At 35.6% G+C, this 19,250-nt stretch overlaps 1 protein-coding gene across 1 annotated transcript in view; it reads left to right on the forward strand.

Moving 5' to 3' along the window:
• KHDRBS2 (KH RNA binding domain containing, signal transduction associated 2) overlaps positions 1 to 19,250 on the forward strand; it is a 684,497-nt gene that overhangs the window by 657,650 nt on the left and 7,597 nt on the right. The window contains exon 8 of the mRNA XM_060022069.1: positions 725 to 783. Coding sequence (XP_059878052.1) covers positions 725 to 783 — 59 coding nt within the window. The remainder of the gene's footprint in view (positions 1 to 724; positions 784 to 19,250) is intronic.

Below are 19,250 nucleotides of genomic sequence, written 5' to 3' on the forward strand. Positions count from 1 at the left end.
GAGGTAGAGAACTTTAAATGAATGAGCTTATTTGAGTGAAAAATACAGTGTATCACAAATATTTGTAGATCCCTAAATAAAATTAAAATATGCATTAATTATCCAAATACTAAGCTAAATTAAAATAATTTCCACTCTTTGTATAGTGTTTTTTAAAATTATGACTTGGTAACATTAGGCTAAGCATCTAACAAGATATTAAGTGAGAAGAAATAGCTTATGTATTTGAGAAGCCTAGGGACATACTGTGGAAGAGTTGGAAGGGAGTATAAATATAATTTCAGTGTTTGGAAGTGAAGATGAAATTGATGTATATTTCTTAAGGTAATTGCATTAAAACCCATACACAATTGACCAGATTGTCATCTTATGTAGCACTTTTCTTGGAAATAGACCTTTTATAACTCTCCTCTTGAAGTATCATACTTGTGCTTTAGAGGAAATTTGATTTATATAATTGGAGGATAGAGATAAAGTACTGAGGTGGGGTGAGAAAATCATAGCACTCTTTGTCAATTACCTGTATTTTTCTTACTGAATATTCTTCTTTGAATTCTATTATTCGATATTATTCTATTATTATTTATGTTCAAATATGTGATTTATGCCTAGAGATTCTTGGAATATTACCTTAGCACACATTTTGCATTCAAATTCCGTATAAGTTTTTGGGTTGACTCCTCCTGAATACAGTAACATTGATCGCTGTCTAAATCTATTGCAGTGTGCCTGAGTACTATGACTATGGTCATGGAGTAAGTGAGGATGCCTATGACAGCTACGGTAAGACCTTTACTTTACTAAAACTGTGAAATCAAAACATCCATCAGTCACTGACAACTCAGAAATTACTTCTATCTTTCTCTCCCCCAGTTTTTACAGAAGTCTAGACTACAGTGATTTATGTAATTCCAGGGTGAGGTTTGATGTAGAGAGCCAGGGGCAGAAACTTGGACTGATCCATTTTGATCAAAATTTCAAAAGCAATTAATCACAATCATAGAAAACTTTCAACAGCAACAGTGAACGTTAAGAGTAGTGTCTTTCTTAGATGTTTCACTGTGTCCATTGTCTGACTCATTGATATGACAGCAATGCTGTCTTTCTGCTATCACAATGATCATACAGTTAAAAGATTTAAAAACTTTGAAGGGCAGAAATTGTAACTTTTAAGTTATTTTTATAGCATGTATAGTTCCTGAAAGTGCTAAATAATGATTGACTCATAAGAATTAATAGTCAATAAAAATATCAGTCTATAAAATTAATTTCAAAATTACATTGTTTAATTTAAAAACCACTTAAAGTTAACAATTCAGTAAGATTTATTGAGTGCCTATGATATATCAATATAGTACATCACTCTAGAAGTGTAGTTTCTGGTTCCTGAAAATATATGTGCAGCATCACCAGTTGACTGCCTTGAAAAATAACATTCATTTAAATGTTCCCAAGTCCTGGATTTTTATTAAAATAATACCAAGACCACTCTGTTCCTCTTTATGAGGAGCAGTAAAGGAGATGATGAACATTTCCTGTGTTCAGGTCTCCACATGATGGTGTAGTGCTCCATCAGGACAGGGAAGGGAAGGTCCAGACATCAGAGAAAAAGTAGTGCACCCTACTTGGAACCAGAGGTACTAAATCAACTCACTTCTCTGGTGACTCTCATGAGGCCAACTCAGAAGTAGGAGCATAAAAATAAGCCACCATCACAATCACTGCTATCCATAAGCTGAGTACCTACGTATATTTTCTTATTTTTTTCTTTATAATATATTGAAATTTGAAGTATTTTATCTCCATTTTATAGTAAAAATGCACATTTGTCTTTTGTGCGCAAAGGTATTGTCAGTCTCCAGGAATATGATGGTGTACATGATAGATATTGTCCCTCCCTGGTTCCTGCTGTCTACTGTTGAGAAACATATTCCTACATATAAAAATTGTGCCAGACTATAAACCATGTGATTCAGTAGAAGGTCAGAGAACATTACTCATGTAACAGATATTTGTGTAATGGCTAACACATGTAAGTCATTGTTCTCAATCCTGGAGATACTGCAGTGAACAATCACTTAAAGCTTACATTCTAATAAGAAGATATATTTTTATTTATAAATCACTTTTTAAAATGGAATTTTTATTTGCAAAATACAGTCATTGTTTTTTACACATGGCACATAAATTTGAGGGAAATCCCCTATGAGCTTTACTCTACAGAATTGCATGCACTGAAATCAATGGCAGGGATGAATTTGATGATATCTGACTGCATAGTTGGTAATAGGGTATATTTCTTTTTTTATTTTTTTAAATAAACTCCAGAGTTTATTTAGATTTTACTACTTTTTCCATCAATATTTTCTTTCTGTCCCACGGTTCAATCAAGAGTACTACATTGCATTTAGTTGTCATATTTCTTTATTCTTTCTTGTTTTTTTAAAAAAAATTTTATTGGAGTATAGTTGATTTACAATGTTGTATTAGTTTCAGGTGTACAACAAAGTGAATCAGTTATACATATATCCACTCTTTGGGTTTTTTTAGATTCTTTTCCCATGTAGGCAATCTATTTCTCAATTATTTACATTTAAAATGTTAATGCCATGTAATTAAGGCAATAGGGAAAAATGTGTGAATACAAACTATTACTTCTCAGACCTTCTAATGGAGGTACAGGAGTCATCATAAGGAGAGCTGGGCTCACCTCTGTGTTGAGCTCTTCTGCTGCTGCCAAGTCTAGAGACAGCCTCTATCACTTTATAAGCTACTCCTGCTCATAAGCACTAGCTTTTATTCTGGGTTAAATTAAAATTTACCAACAAGCAATTCTCTGCACACAGAAAGCAGTTGGTAAATCTTTTCAATAAAGTAATGAAGAAAATGTGGATAGTGGTTTGACTGTCTGGACAGAGTAAGAATTATATTAGGCAGGAAATTTTAAGTAATAACTTTTACTACCTAAAATTTCAGCCAAATTGGCCATATTCTTAATGTTGAAAGATTAGACACATTTATGCCTACAAGTAGACTTCGCTTTAGGGTCTTAAATTTTTCTTTGGCCACCAGGATCTGTGGCCATTTTCTGGCATCATTGAGCAAGCATTAATTCAAGAATACACTTCACATTCAAGATGGTTTCACTCTTTGCTTGTAAATGTTGATATATCAGCCCTCTATGCATTCTGATTTGGAAAGTGCCTCTTGATTTTCACATCAGAAGGATAATTTTTCAGGACAGAATTTATTTACTTATTTAATTGGAGTCAGGAGGTGACATTCCAGGGACAGAGGCAAAGAAATCTAACCAACACATTGCAACATTTTTTCATGGTGCAGCTCATAGGAAACAGTGGAGTTCAGCAAGGAGGCTGCTCACAAGTCAGGGCCCCTTCCACCAGCAGCCCAGGGCCCCTTCCGTTACCCCATAATCCTCTCTGCTCACTGTGACTCATCTCTGCTACACTGGGCCACAGAATGCAGTCAGGAACTCTGAACAAAAGCGACTGTTTTAAATGATGCACATGTGAAAGTAATTATATATTTTTAGAAAATTTTTTTTTTGCCACAGGTGTTAAGAAATCTAAGTAGATACATAGGTATGATTAATCTAAAAATAAGTCTTTTTTTCTTACTCTAAAAATAATACACTATAGAAAATTTAGGTTAAAAAAAGGAAATTTAAATTACACTCCTATATTCACTCATTCTTTACTGTTTGTTACATATTTTACCAAGTTTTAAATCCATCATGATACACATCTTATTTAAAAAGATATAGACTGCTTTATAAAAATTCCTATAAGATTTTTCCACCATAAAAGTTTTTTTTTCAGTTCTTAATCATTAGGATAATACCTTGACAAAATGCAGAATTTAATATATTTTCATATGTGCCATTATAATTAACCATAAATATGTAGATTTGAAAAGGGACACTCCTTTTATAGCAACAGAAAATAAGAAACTGCTTGCATGTCAATCCATATAGTCATGATATTTAAATATGGATATGGATATTTAAATCCGTATAGTCATGATATATAAATTTGGGGAGTGTCCATGTTCCCATATTCTATACAGAAAATAGAAAAAGGTCAAATGATGAGAAATAGAGCTCAGCATCATAAAGCCTAATTAAATTAATATGCATTATATGCCCTCAGATTTTGGTATTAGGTGATTATGTAAAGGGTACTTTAAGTTCAGGATTCTTGCTCCATAGGTTGCTCAGTCTGTCACGTCCAAATGGGCAGATGATAACATTTAAATATGCACGTGGAGCAGTGATTTGAGGACCCACTCATGTCAATTATAGATTGATGTTTTTCACTAATTTTCCATACCTCACATGTTAACAAGTATCCATTTATAGCTTATCTTTAATGAACTGTGCACAATCTTTTAAATTAATAACATTTACTCCAAATTGTAAATCTTGTATCTCTGCTTATTCACTTATATTTTGAATTACTAATTCCTCTCTGTTACATTTTGGTTGTGCCATGGATACAGATCTGTATTTTTATAAAACAAACAGCTCCAATTCTCAGTTTCCTGGGAGCACCCAGACTTAGATAGTGTGTGAGGAGGCTCACAATCAGCTGCCCCAGAACCTCCTTTGCTGCTCAGGCTTCAGGAAAGAGCTGTGGGAGAGGAACAGGGAATGCTCTCCAGAATAACGGTGTCCTGCATTCGAAGACTCATGGATGGAATTTCTCATTCAGGATTCCTTCAAAAATAGTTTGAAATAAACCAGTAGAAGTAAAAATCCAGTCATTCAGTGTGACACTTCAATCTGAATCTTTATACATCATGTTTCATGTATCACCAGATTGAAATTGTATTTGTCTCTTTTGGGCCCATAATTCATGGTGAAGTAACAAATATGCTGACTTCTGTGAATATCATGTATCCCTTTGGGCTTCATTGCAATTAAATTATTCAAGTTATTTTTGTAAAATTTAATATCAAATATTAAACTATTTTCTTACAATGATGTAAATATAAAATTTTAAATATTAAGTATTTTAAATAAATAGTATGAAAATATGATACAATTATATTTACTTCATATATAAAATATAATATATAATAATTTACTTATATTATTTATTGTATTAATGATTATTAAACATTTCATTAATGTTAAATTATTATTAAATTAATATTTAAGTATTAAATTTCTGATAACTTAAACTTTTTGGAACATGAATATTTGACTTACAGAAATCCCAAATCAGTTTTTGCAGTTTTAAAATATTTCCTACCTTATCAGAGTCATTATAACTGTTTTGGATAAGTCTGAATAGCTCATAATTCAATAAGGGTGCATTTTAAGTACAGTGCACAGATCAGCTTGTCTTATCAATACTTCAAATAAGAAACACCCTCTAATCTGAGATTGATAGCTAAGAATGGACAGTAATAGTCTATTGTCAGAGAAGAGAGCTGTTTATTAAAATGTATTTAATGTATGAACTGAAGAGCTAATTATAGGTCTATTCTGTAGTGACATTTTAGATGACACATGTGTGGAATCAAGGAGGGTAATATTAATACACTGTCTTGAAATGAATGAAATCAAAAAGAATTTTTGTACCCTATTCTAGGGCATTTGAGTGCGTCACTTCAAGTTGATTGCAGAACACAAATGCGTTCATTTTGTGATGAGGAGCTGGAATGATTATTATCCCCATGTGAAAATAAGCCCTGCTTTGATTAAGCTGTGAAAACAGCAAAGGAAAATGAAGCTACCTGGCAATCATGCCACCATGTTATTCAAGAGCAAACACAGTTCATTTGCAATAGTAAATAGAAATAGAAATTTGAGGAAATTGATTTTACAAATGGAGATGGGTTTTCTTAATATGGGCAAGAATTTATCAGTCAATTTTAATAGTAGTGTATACAAAGTATTTATCATAGGATTAATATCAAAGTTGTTATTGAGAAATATTGAGAAAAAATCACAGTGATGTATTCAATTTAGCTTTTAAAATAGATTTTTAAACTTTATTTATTTATTTATTTATGGTACGAGGGCCTCTCATTGTTGTGGCCTCTCCCATTGCGGAGCACAGGCTCCGGATGCACAGGCTCAATGGCCATGGCTCATGGGCCCAGCCGCTCCACGGCATGTGGGATCTTCGCAGACCAGGGCACGAACACGTGTCCCCTGCATCAGCAGGCGGACTCTCAACCACTGCGCCACCAGGGAAGCCCTAAACTTTATTTTTAATGAAAGAAGAACTAAAGAAATTGTGCTTCTGAAGTATTTTAATAGCCAGTTGTAAACTTACTTTAAGGAGAAGCTAATTTTCTGCTCTTTACTATTTCAGAGGTTGCAATGAAATGGATATCTAATCCAGCTAGTTTTGATAATAAATTCAGATTATATTGCTTCAGCAAGAAACAGCCAAAATGAGCATGGCACCACCACTTCACTGCTTGCATTGCTCATTTGAAGTTAGATATACTTAACAGTGGTTTCAATTTTATTTTAAATCATGCACTCTTGAGTTCAACAATTTTAGATAATACTGGAACCTGCATTTCAGTATTTTAGATCAGAGATTTTTTTTACCGCAGGCCTCTCACTGCTGTGGCCTCTCCCGCTGCAGAGCACAGGCTCCGGACGCGCAGGCTCAGTGGCCATGACTCACGGGCCCAGCCGCTCCGCGACATGTGGGATCTTCCCTGACCGGGGCAAAAACCCGTGTCGCCTGCATCGGCAGGCAGACTCTCAACCACTGCGCCACCAGGGAAGTCCCTAGATCAGAGATTCTTAACCTTAATTATACATTTTCGAATCACCTGGTGAATTTTTAAAAATACTAGTGTCCAGTTACCATCGCAATTCAGCTCTATCATAATCTTTGAAGATGAGAACTAGGCATCAGTTAAAAGTTCCTGGGTGGTCTTCCTGGACGCTCAGGTTGAGAATAAGTTTTAGATGGATACATGGGAGCATGCTGATAAGCGGCCTACAGTCTTAATATGAAAGGTCAAAACTGTGCCAGCCATCTGCATTCTTGAAGGCAACACACAAGTTATGTACAGTCTACTTTTAGAACAGTGGGGATTTTATAAGAAAACATTGTGTTATAGAACCAGGCATTTTAAATTCATTAAAAAAAAAACTATGTTTAAATAATGGAAAATAAAATTTAGCCTTTTTTTGAACAAACAGTGCCTTTTTGAACAAGTGTGTTTAAACAGTTAAATCTCAAATTTGATTTTGTCTAAAATTCACCTAATCGAAAGTCCACAAAAAATTATAATCCACATGCATTTAACAACTCTCTTGAGGAGCCAATAAAACAAGTCATAGGAAAGTTCTTTCATTACTTAACTTTCTGCTAAGTTAATAATACAATCATTTTAACTGAATGGGAGGCAAAAGTTGAGTGATTTATTGTCAGAATCTTGAAATGAACTGATCACGTACAAAAAAATATATTCTATATGATATAGATTTGTGTTTCGAATGTACAAAAAGAATATTTTTAAAAAACACAAAGTACAGAGTATAAAATTAAAAGCTGGGAGAACATTTTCTTGCCAACATGGAAATACACCAACTAGGAAGATATATATACAGGAGCTATGCCACCTTAGTGTGTCTTCATAGAATTTCCAGAGTTTAGGGAGATTTTATGTTTATTAAAAGAGGGCATGGATTTATAAAAAAGACTAAGATACATTGTTCTAAAATAAGTGTGTTACACTTCATTTATCAAATATGTCATAATTTATTGAATGACTCAATGGGAACTGATATATATGAATTGCTGAAAAACTATGCCATTTGTTGAAAATGTAATTTTAATTATTGATGACTAATAACTGATGTCTTTTTGTATTGAACAAATTACTTAACCATACTGGTACCTTACCAAACATTTAGCTCAGTTGTAAGACATGCCAAGAAGAAGGAAAAAAGAGTAGGTCAATCTCTCTGGTGTCTGGTCATTGTCGAAGAAGATTTCAGGGGCAACCCCCTCAGTCTCAGGGGACTGACAGACACCCAGGAGGCTTTCAGCATTTGGAAGTTCCAGCAGGGATAGGTCCAGTCATGGGCAAAGAGCTAAGATTCACATTGCTGAGAAGACCAGGAAGAGCAAACAAAGAGACTAGGGTGGGTGCCCCGAGTCAGGCCAAACTTCGCCAGTTAAGGGCACAGTTCTCCATAAAAGTGTCCTCACTTTACACACAGACACAAGTTTGGGTTACCCCAGGTCACCCTTACTTCTGACCAGCTGGCTACAAATTTGGAGGTTCCCACTACCTCCTTAGGTTTGATAATTTGCCAGAATAACTCATAGAACTAAGGAAAGTGATATACTTACAGTTAACTTTATTATAGCAATAGGAGAGATAGCAAAACCAGCAAAGGGAGAGACACATAGGGCAAGGTCTGGAAGGATCCCAAATGTGAAGCTTTCAAAACCTTCAAGGCAGTGTTATCCTCCTGGCAAAATTGATGTGTAGCAATGAAAAGTATTGCCAACTAGGGAAGCTTATGTAAATCTCAGTGCCCAGAGTTTTTTATCAGTTTTATTATATAGGCATGATGGATTAGATCATCTTATCTCCAGCCTCGTATCCTCCCCAGGGTGGACTGGTGTCACATGGTAAAGGCCCAAACCCTCTAATCTCATAGTTGATCTTTCTGGCATGACCACCCCCCAGCCTGAGTCATCTTGTTAGCATAAACTATCAGGTCAGGTGTGGTCAGAGGGGTGCACCATGCATAACCAAGACACTCCACTTACTCTAGGAAATTCCAGAGTTTAAAGGTTACCTTGTGGTAACCAGGGACAAAGGTGGCCAAAATTGTTTTCATACAAGTGTTGAGATGAGGGCACCAATCTGAGAAAGCAGGCAGAGGCTTGTGGGGCAAAATCAGAGGGAGCCAGAGCTGGTCAAGCAGTGAGGGTAGCATTCTGCTGAGTTTAAAGTCTGATTTGTATTTTTAACTCCCCAAACTTGTAGTTGGTCTGAGAATACAATCTGGGCTCATTTCTATTATCAAGTATAGAAATGACAGATGTTGTGAGTGGGGGTGGGGGGTGGCATGTGTAAGGAAATCCAGAAACTACAGGTTCAGTCTCTGTCTACAAAGGTATGCCACCAAGCCCACTGTCTTCACTGAATTAAAGACGTTATTGGACTTCTTTGAGAAGAGGATCATAAAATATTATTTTTTATCATCATTCTTATTCTTCCTTCCATTATTTCTCATAAAGCCCTTATGTGCATTTTAAAAGAAAAAGTTTATGACCAAATTCTGCAGGTTTTGATCGGTTCAGAATTTTATTCAACAATAATTGAAGTATTGTTTTTGGCTTATGTCAGAGAAGCTTCTACATTGTGTCCAATTATCATTCACCATTGTTTTTTTGGAAATCTTTCTAACTGGGTTATTTATTTCCTTTTAATTTAGATGGGATCTTAACTCCAAAGAAAGAAAAACATTACAAACTTAATTTAAAATATTGAGAACTTCTTTATTTGTCTACAGCAGCAAGATATTGTACAGCAGAGTCAAGAATAAAATATAAGTTAAAATTTCAAGCTACATATGCAATTTGTAGGGGATGATAATCAAGGGGTGATAATTAGAAATACAATAATACACATAGAATCAAGTTATTATTAAATATGATAATATGTAAAATGTGCAGGGTAGGAGTTAAACAGACTAGACAGTTTAAAAATAAATAGCACCAGCTGATTAGCTCAAGATGGTGGAGTAGAAGGATGTGAGCTCACCCTCTTCTTACAAAAACACCAAAATCACAACTAACTGCTGAACAACCATTGTCAAAAACAATGTTGGAACCTACCAAAAAAAGACACCCTACATCCAAAGATAAATAAGAAGCCACAACAAGATGGTAGGAGGGGCACAATCACGATAAGATCAAATCCTATACCCACTGATTGGGCAACCCACAAACTAGAAAACAATTATACCACAGAAATTATCCCACAAGAGTGAAAGTTCTGAGCCCCACATCAGTCTTCCCAGCCTGGGGGTCCAGCAACAGGAGGAGGAGTCCCCAGAGAATCTGGCTTTGAAAGCCAGTGGGGTTTGATTTCAGGACTTTCACAGGACTGGGGGAAACAGAAACTCCACTCTTGGAGGGCACACACAAAGTCTTGTGTGCACCAGGACGCAGGGGAAGAAAGCAGTGACCCCATAAGACACTGGGCCAGACCTACCTGCTAGTGTTGGGAGGTCTCCTGCAGAGGTGGGGGGATGGCTGTGGCTCACTGTGGGGACAAAGACACTGGCAGCAACAGTTCTGGGAAGTACTCATCGGTGTGAGCCCTCCTGGAGATCACCATTAACCTCACCAAACAGCCTGCATGCTCCAGTGCTGGATTGCCTCAGGCCAAAAAACTATCATGGAGGGAAAACAGCCCCATCCATGAGCAGACAAGTGGATTAAAGTTTTACTGAGCAGGGCCTTGCCGCCAGAGGGACAAGACCCAATTTTACCCACCCCCAAGTCCCTCCTATCAGGAAGCTTACACAAGCCTCTTAATAGCCTCATCCACCAAAGGGCAGACAATAGAAGCAAGAAGAAATAAAATCCTGCAGCCAGCAGAATGGAAACCACAATCAGAGAAAGAAAAAATGAAATGGCAGAGGAATATGTTCCAGATGGAGGAACAAGATAAAACCCCAGAAAAACAACTAAGTGAAGAGGAGATAGGCAAATTTCCAGAAAAAGATTTCAGAATGATGATAGTGAAGATGATCCAGGATCTCAGAAAAGGAATGGAGGCAAGGATCAAGAAGATGCAAGAAATGTGACCAAGAAGAACTAAAGAACAGACAAACAGAGATGAACAATACAATAACTGAAATGAAAAACACACTAGAAGGAATCAATAGCAGTATAACTTAGGCAGAAGAACGGTTAAGTGTCTAGGAAGACAGAATGGTGAAAATCACTGCCATGGAACAGAATAAAGGAGAAAGAATGAAAAGAAATGAAGACAGTCTAAGAGACCTCTGGGACAACAATAAACATACCAATATTCACATTATAGGGGTCCCAGAAGGAAAAAAGAGAGAGAAAGGTCCTGCAAAAATACTTGAAGAGACAATAGCTGAAAATGTACCTAACATGGGAAAGGAAACTGTTACTCAAGCCCAGGAAGCAGAGAGTCCCAGGCAGGGTAAACCCAAGAAGGAACATGCCGAGACACACAGCAATCAAATTGACAAAAATTAAAGACATAGAAAAATATTAAAAGCAACAAGGGAAAAACAACAAATAACATATAAGGGAATTCCCATGAGGTTATTGGCTGATTTCTCAGCAGAAACTCTGCAGACAAGAAGAGAGTGGGGTGATATATTTAAAGTGATGAAGGGGAAGAATCTACAACCAAGAATACTCTAGCCAGAAAGACTCTAATTCAAATTTGATGGCAAAATCAAAAGCTCCACAGATAAGCAAAAGCTAAGAGAATTCAGCACCACCAGACCAGCATTGCAACAAATGCTAAAGGAAATTCTCTAGGTGGGAAAGAAACCAGCAACTTTAAAAATCTTTGTACATATATAGACTGCTATGTCAACATGTCATGGGAACAGCAAACCCCCAAACTACAATAGATACACACATACAAATAAAAAGTAACCAAAACACAACAATAAAGATGGTCATCAAACCACAAGAGAGGAGAGGAAGGAAAGAAAAAAGACCTACATAAACAAACCCAAAACAATTAAAATGGCAATAGGAACATACATATTGATAATTATCTTAAATATAAATGGATTAAATTCTTCAACCAAAAGACAGAGACTGGCTGAATGGATACAAAAATAAGACATGTGTATATGTTGTCTACAAGAGACCCAACTTCAGGCCTAGGGACACATACAGACTGAAAGTGAGGGGATGGAAAAATGTAAACCATGCAAATAGAAATCTAAAGAAAGCTGGACTAACAATACTCATATCAGACAAAATAGGCTTTAAAATAAAGACTGTTATAAGAGACAAAGAAGGACACTACATAATGATCAAGGATCAGTGCAAGAAGAAGATATAACAATTGTAAATATCTATGCACCCAACATAAGAGCATCTCAATATATAATGCAAATACTAACAGCCATAAAAGGAGAAATTGACAGTAACAGAGTAATAGTGGGGGACTTTAACACCCAAATTACAACAATGGACAGATTATCCAGACAGAAAATCAGTAAGGAAGTATAGACCTTAAATGACACATTAGACCAGATGGACTTAATTTATAGAGCATTCCATCCAAAAGCAGCAGAATACACATTCATCTCACATGCACATGGAACATTCTCCAGGATTGACCACATGCTGGGTCACAAAGCAAGCCTTGGTAAATTTAAGAAAACTGAAATCATATCAAGAAACTTTTCTGACCACAATGCTATAAGATTAAAAATAAACTACAAGAAAAAAATGTAAAAATCACAAGCACGTGAAGGTTAAACAATATGCTACTAAACAACAATGTATCACTGAAGAAATCAAAGAGGAAATAAAAAAATACCTGGCAACAAATGAAGATGAAAGTACAATGATCCAAAGCCTATGGGATGCAGCAAAAGCAGTTCTAAGAGGGAAGTCTATAGCAATAAAATCTTACCTCAGGAAAGAAGAAAAATCTCAAATAAACAACCTAAACTTACACCTAAAGCAACTAGAGAAAGGACAAACAAAAACTAGTTAGTAGAAGGAAAGAAATCATAAAGATCAGAGCAGAAATAAATTGAGGTGAAGAAAACAGTAACAAAGATCAGTGAAACTAAAAGCTGGTTCTTTGAAAAGATAAAGAAAATTGATAAACTTATAGCTAGACTCATCAAGAAAAAAAGGGAGAGGACTCAAATCAATAAAATTAGAAATGAAAAAAGAGAAGTTACTACAGACACCACAGAAATACAAAGGATTATAAGAGAATACTATGAGCAACTGTATGCTAATAAAACAGACAACCTGGAAGAAATGGACAGATTCTTAGAAAGGTACAATCTCCCAAGACTGAACCAGGAAGAAAGAGAATATATGAACAGACAATTCACAAGCACTGTAATTGAAACTGTGATTTTAAAACTCCCTACAAACAAAAGTCCAGGACTAGATGACTTCACAGGGAAATTTTATCAAACGTTTAGAGAAGAGTTAACACACATCCTTCTGAAACTGTTCCAAAAAATTGCAGAGGAAGGAAAACTCCCAAACTCATTCTATGAGCCACATTTACCCTGATACCAAAGCCAGACAAAGGTACTACAAAAAAAGAAAATTACATGCCAATGTCACTGATGAACATACACACAAAAATCCTCAACAAAATACTAACAATCTGAATCCAACAATACATTAAAAGGGTTATACACCATGATCAAATGGGATTTATCTCAGTGATGCAAGAATTTTACAATAACCAGAAATCAGTGTGATACACCATATCAACAATTCAAAGAATAAAAACCATTTGATCATCTTAATAGATGCAGAAAAAGCTTTTGACAAAATTCAACACTCATGTATGATAAAAACTCTCCAGAAAGTGGACATAGAGGAGACTTACCTCAATGTAATAAAGGTCACATATGACAAACCTACAGCTAACATCATACTCAACAGTGAAAAGCTGAAAGCATTTCCTCCAAGATTGGGAACAAGACAAGGATGTCCACTCTCACCACTTTTTTTTTTTTTTTTTTTTTTTTTTGCGGTACGCGAGCCTCTCACTGTTGTGGCCTCTCCTGTTGCGGAGCACAGGCTCCGGACACGCAGGCTCAGCAGCCATGGCTCACGGGCCCAACCATTCCACGGCATGTGAGTTCCTCCCGGACCGGGGCACGAACCCGTGTCCCCTGCATCGGCAGGCGGACTCTCAACCACTGTGCCACCAGGGAAGCCCAACTCTCACCACTTTTATTCAACATAGTTTTGGAAGTCCTAGCCCTGGCAATCAGAGAAGAAAAGGAAGTAAAGGGAATCCAAATTGGGAAAGAAGTAAAACTGTCACTGTTTGCAGATGACATGATCCAATGCATAGAAAATCCTAAAGATGCTACCAGTAAAGTACTAGAGTTCATCAATGAATTTGATAATGTTGCAGGATACAAAATTAACATGCAAAAATCTGTTACATTTCTGTACAAAATCAATAAAAGATCAGAAAGAGAAATTCAAGAAACAATTCTATTGTTTGTTTCAATAGGAAACAAAAGAATCACAACAAAAAGAATAAAATACCTAGGAATAAACTTGCCTAAGGAGACGAAAGACCTGTACTCCAAAAACTATAAGACACTGATGAAAGAAATCGAAAATGGCACAAACAGATGGAAAGATACACCATGTTTTTGGATTGGAAGAATCAGTATTGTCAAAATGACTATTCGATCCAAGGCAGTCTACAGATTCAATGCAATCCGTATCAAATTACTGATGACATTTTTTCACAGAACCAGAACAAAAAATCTTAAAACTTGTATGGAGACACAAAAGACCCTGAATAGCCAAAGCAATCTTGAGAAAGAAAAATGGAGCTGCATGAATCTGGTTCTCTGACTTCAGACTACACTACAAAGCTATAGTCATCAAAACAGTATAGTACTGGCACAAAAATGGAAAAGGACAGAAAGCCCAGAAATAAACCCATGCCCTATGGTAAATTAATCTACAATAAAGGAAGCAAGACTATACAATGGAAGAAAGACAGTCTCCTCAATAAATGGTGCTGGAAGAACTGGACAGCTATATGTAAAAAATGAAATTAGAACATTCTTTAACACCATACACAAAAATAAACTCAAAATGGATTAAAGACCTAAATGTGAGACCAGATACTGTAAAACTCTTAGAGGAAAACATTGGAAAAAGACTCTCTGACATAAATCGCAGCAATATCTTTTTTGATCTGTCTCCCAGAGTAATGGAAATAAAAACAAAAATAAACAAATGGGACCTAAGTAAACTCAAAAGCTTTTGCACAGCAAAGGAAACCATAAACAAAACGAAAAGACAACCCACAGAATGGAAGAAAATATTTGCAAATGATGTGACCGACAAGGGATTTGTCTCCAAAATTTACAAACAGCTCATGCAGCTTAATATCATAAATACAAACACCTCAATCAAAAACTGGCAGAAGACCTAAATAGACATTTCTCCAAAGAAGACATACAGAGGGCCTAGAGGCAAATGAAAAGATGTTCAGTATCACTAATTATTAGAGAAATGCAAATCAAAACTGCAATGAGATATCACCTCACCCCAGCAGAATGGCTATCATCAAAAGATCCACAAACAACAATTGCTGGAGAGATTGTGGAGCAAAGGGGACCCTCCTACACTGTTGGTGGGAATGTAAATTGGTGTGGCCACTATGGAAAACAGTATGGAGGTTCCTTAAGAAACTAAAAATACAACTACCATATGACCCTGCAATCCCACTCCTCAACATGTATCCAGAGGAAAACATGGTCTGAAAAGATATATGCACCCCAATGTTCACTGCAGCACTCTTTACAATAGCCAAGACATGGAAGCAACTTAAATATCCATCAACAGAGAAATGGAGAAAGAAGATGTGGTACATACATTCAATGGAATATTACTCAGCCATTAAAAACAATGACATAATGCCATTTGCAGCAACATGGATGGACCTAGAGATTGTCACATTGAGTGAAGTAAGTCCAGCAGAGAAAGAGAAATATTGTATGATATCACTTATATGCAGAATCTAAAAAAATGATAAAAATGAATTTTTTACAAAATAGAAACAGATTCATAGCCTTAGAGAGTGAACTTATGGTTACCAGAGGGATGGATGACGGGGGGGGATAGTTAGGGAGTTTGGGATTAATATGTACACATTGCTATATTTTAAATGGATGACCAATAAGGACCTACTGTATAGCAAAGAGAACTCTGCTCGATACTATGTAGCAACCTAAATGGGAAAAGAATTTGAAAAATAATAGATATATGTATACATTTAACTGAATCTCTTTGCTGTACACCTGAAACTAACACAATATTGTAAATCAACTATATTCCAATATAAAATAAAAAATAAAAAAATAAATTAAAAAAATAAAATAAAAATAAATAGCACCACCACCAAAGAGAGGAGTGTTATACTAATCACAGCATATTTAAATTACAGTGTGAGTCTTATTTCAAATTGTGGTGGCCTCACCTGGTAACATACAAGCTTGTAAAAAACACTCATTGCATGTTAAACTACTTGGAATGCTTTCTTGGCACAGCCTTAAGTTTGTTGGGCATTTTTTTAACCCTCCTGGAGCTTACAGAATAGCAGTAGTTCAAATAACTTAATCTTAGTCACAGAAGATAAAATTGCAAAACCACACTGTTATTTGGAAATTAGGTATATACATGAAGTAAGTTTGTGGGTACTAAACAAGGGTATGTATAAAAATGCAGTAAAGTTAAGAAAAATGCCCCAGGATTTCCATATCTAGACTGAAAAAAGAAACTGGAAGAGGATTTAATTCTCATATTATAAAAACCAGCCATGGCCACAGACACACATTCCATTGTGCTGAATTTAAGTTAATAGAGAAATATCAAGCACGAACTATTGGGCCACAAATGTATTTCAGAATTTTTTCTCAAAGTTTCTACAATGTTCCTCATTATAGATTATTCATATATTTATCAACTGTCTTTCTGAATTTACCCATTTATATTTTCAATATGTACCACATTTTAAACATTCATATTTGTTGTTTATGTTAAGTTTGGACTTTGGAGATAGATTTTATTTGTTTCATGGTCCATATAGCCGGTTGGAAATACATACTTTCAAAAGCCACTTAAGGACTTCACCTAAGAACATCTTCAAGGACTAAAATGGATCTCACCACTCTGAGGAAAATTTTGGTATTTAGGACAAGTTCCCCAGTAACCAAGAGAAACACTTCAAAAGTCCCAATGACCAAACCCATCTCTGGCTTGTGGGAGCACTACCAGAAAACATCATCATTCTTAAAATGAATCAAAATAGTGAGTGATCAAAAAATCTAATCCATAAGCATTTACTCATTGTTAGGGAAAATGTAAGTTTTTCTCAGTATGTTAAACAGTGTAAAATCATTAATTTGCCAAAATTTAACAGGTATCTAAAGTTTGGGTCTTTTGTACTTGAAACCTTAAACTGGTTTGTTTTACTGGTTCCTTCTCCTAATTGGTCCATTTCCATGCAAAAATAAGATGACCTTCCTTTTGAGAAAAAGATTTTGAAGTCTTAAATTTATCAGCAACATTACTTGTGTTTTGAAACACAAGAATTTTTTTCAATAAACAACATAGAATACTTGTACTTTAGATGATCACCAGTCATCAACTCTAATGTCTAAAATGAAGTCAAGGTTCAGACCATGTTAGGCCTTGTGTGGAATTCCTTGTTAAAAAATTTGGACTGATCTTGAGTATGCTACAAGAGCAAGTGAACAGGCCTAATCAATTGCATTTGGACAAGTTCCTCTCTCAAGAAGGTGGAGAAGAGTAGGGAATGTATACATACACACACATGTATATACACACACACAGTAGGGAATATATATATGTATATGTACAATAGAACATATATACATTATGGCATATATATACATATATATATACATATATATGTATATATGCTTAAAATCATAGAAAAACACAAAAGATAACAAGGTAGCTGAGTTCTCTAGGCAAAGAGGATAATGGCTTGCCAGGGAATAGGATTAGTGGAGATAGGAAGAAATGAGTGAGTGAAACACATATTAAGGAATAAAAGAAAAACTTTATTATTGCTTAGATCTACTGAGTAAAATTGAGAAGATGCCAAGGGTTTTCGATGTATAACTAGGTAAGTTGTAGGTAATAGCCTTATTCACTGAAATACGAAACTTAGAGTATTAAGTAGCATGGAGAAAAAGATGTTTAATTTTGAAAAAGTTGAGTTTGAGAAACTTGAGGAGATATCCCACAGGCATTTAGATATGCATGTCAGAAGCTCAGAATAGTTTCTGACAATTAAAATGTGCCATCAGTATGTAGATGAAGAGACTTGCTGACTTGCCAAAGAGGCCTTTCAACAAGAAAGAGGCAGAACTAGAACTCAAAAGCATTCCTGGCTATAGGACTCATAGGACTTCCATTCAAACTGAAGGGATCCATCTGAGGGAGGTCTACAACTTCTTTTTGTGTACAAAATGAAGATGTAAAATATTTAAATTTAATTAATTTATTCAATAAGTAATTACTGAGTACCTGTCATGTGTGTCTTAAAACTCCAGAGTTGGGAATGGAGTACAGTCCTTTATTATTCTCTAAATGGGTTATCTCAAGTGTTACTTGTTTCTAACAGGGAATGTCTAATTAAAAATTCGTGACAGTGGTAATAGCTGTATTGCTTCCCAGATGCTGCCTGAATTTTCAGAGAGTATAAATGATAGAGAACTGAAATTTCACTCTTCTTAGAACATAACTCATTATGTTCATCTCTGAAAAGAAATGTTGATCATCCATATTTCTCCTTCAGTACTATTCTGTTTTACCCTTTGCATCTTAAAACAATAAACTCTGCAATTACATATAGTGACAATACAAATTGTGTGGATGAAATTGTTGAACCATTAGGTTCTAATATTCCATTAATATCTAAAGATGCTCAGAGCAGATCAGTTAACCCTGCCTTCCACTTTAAACACTTAGATTTGCACCTTAGCAAATTCACTTCAAGCAGCCTACATTTTTGCTAACAAAATTAAAGCTACAATCTCCTGATTTAGCTAATCAATTGTTTGTTGTTGGAATCACCAACTATTATTATTATTATTTTTTAAGATTTAATTTTATTTACTTTTGGCTGTGTTGGGTCTTCATTGCGGTGCTTGGGCTTCTCCTTACGGTGGCTTCTCTTCTGGAGCACAGGCTCTAGGTGCACAGGCTCAGTAGTTGTGGTGCATAGGCTTAGTATCTCTGTGGCACGTGGGATCTTCCAGGACCAGGGATTGAACCCATGTCCCCTGCATTGGTAAGTAGATTCTTATCCACTGCCCCACCAGAAAAGTCCTGGCATCACCAATTATTATATAATCAGAAGGGAGTAAAATAAATTGTCTTATTTTCTAACCAAGAAAAGAAAAGGAAAAAGAGTGGAAATCAGCAGCTTCTTTCAGATGAAAAGGATAGTGGAAAGAT

Source organism: Delphinus delphis, chromosome 10 (assembly GCF_949987515.2).
Source record: "Delphinus delphis chromosome 10, mDelDel1.2, whole genome shotgun sequence".
Classification (NCBI taxonomy): domain Eukaryota; kingdom Metazoa; phylum Chordata; class Mammalia; order Artiodactyla; family Delphinidae; genus Delphinus; species Delphinus delphis.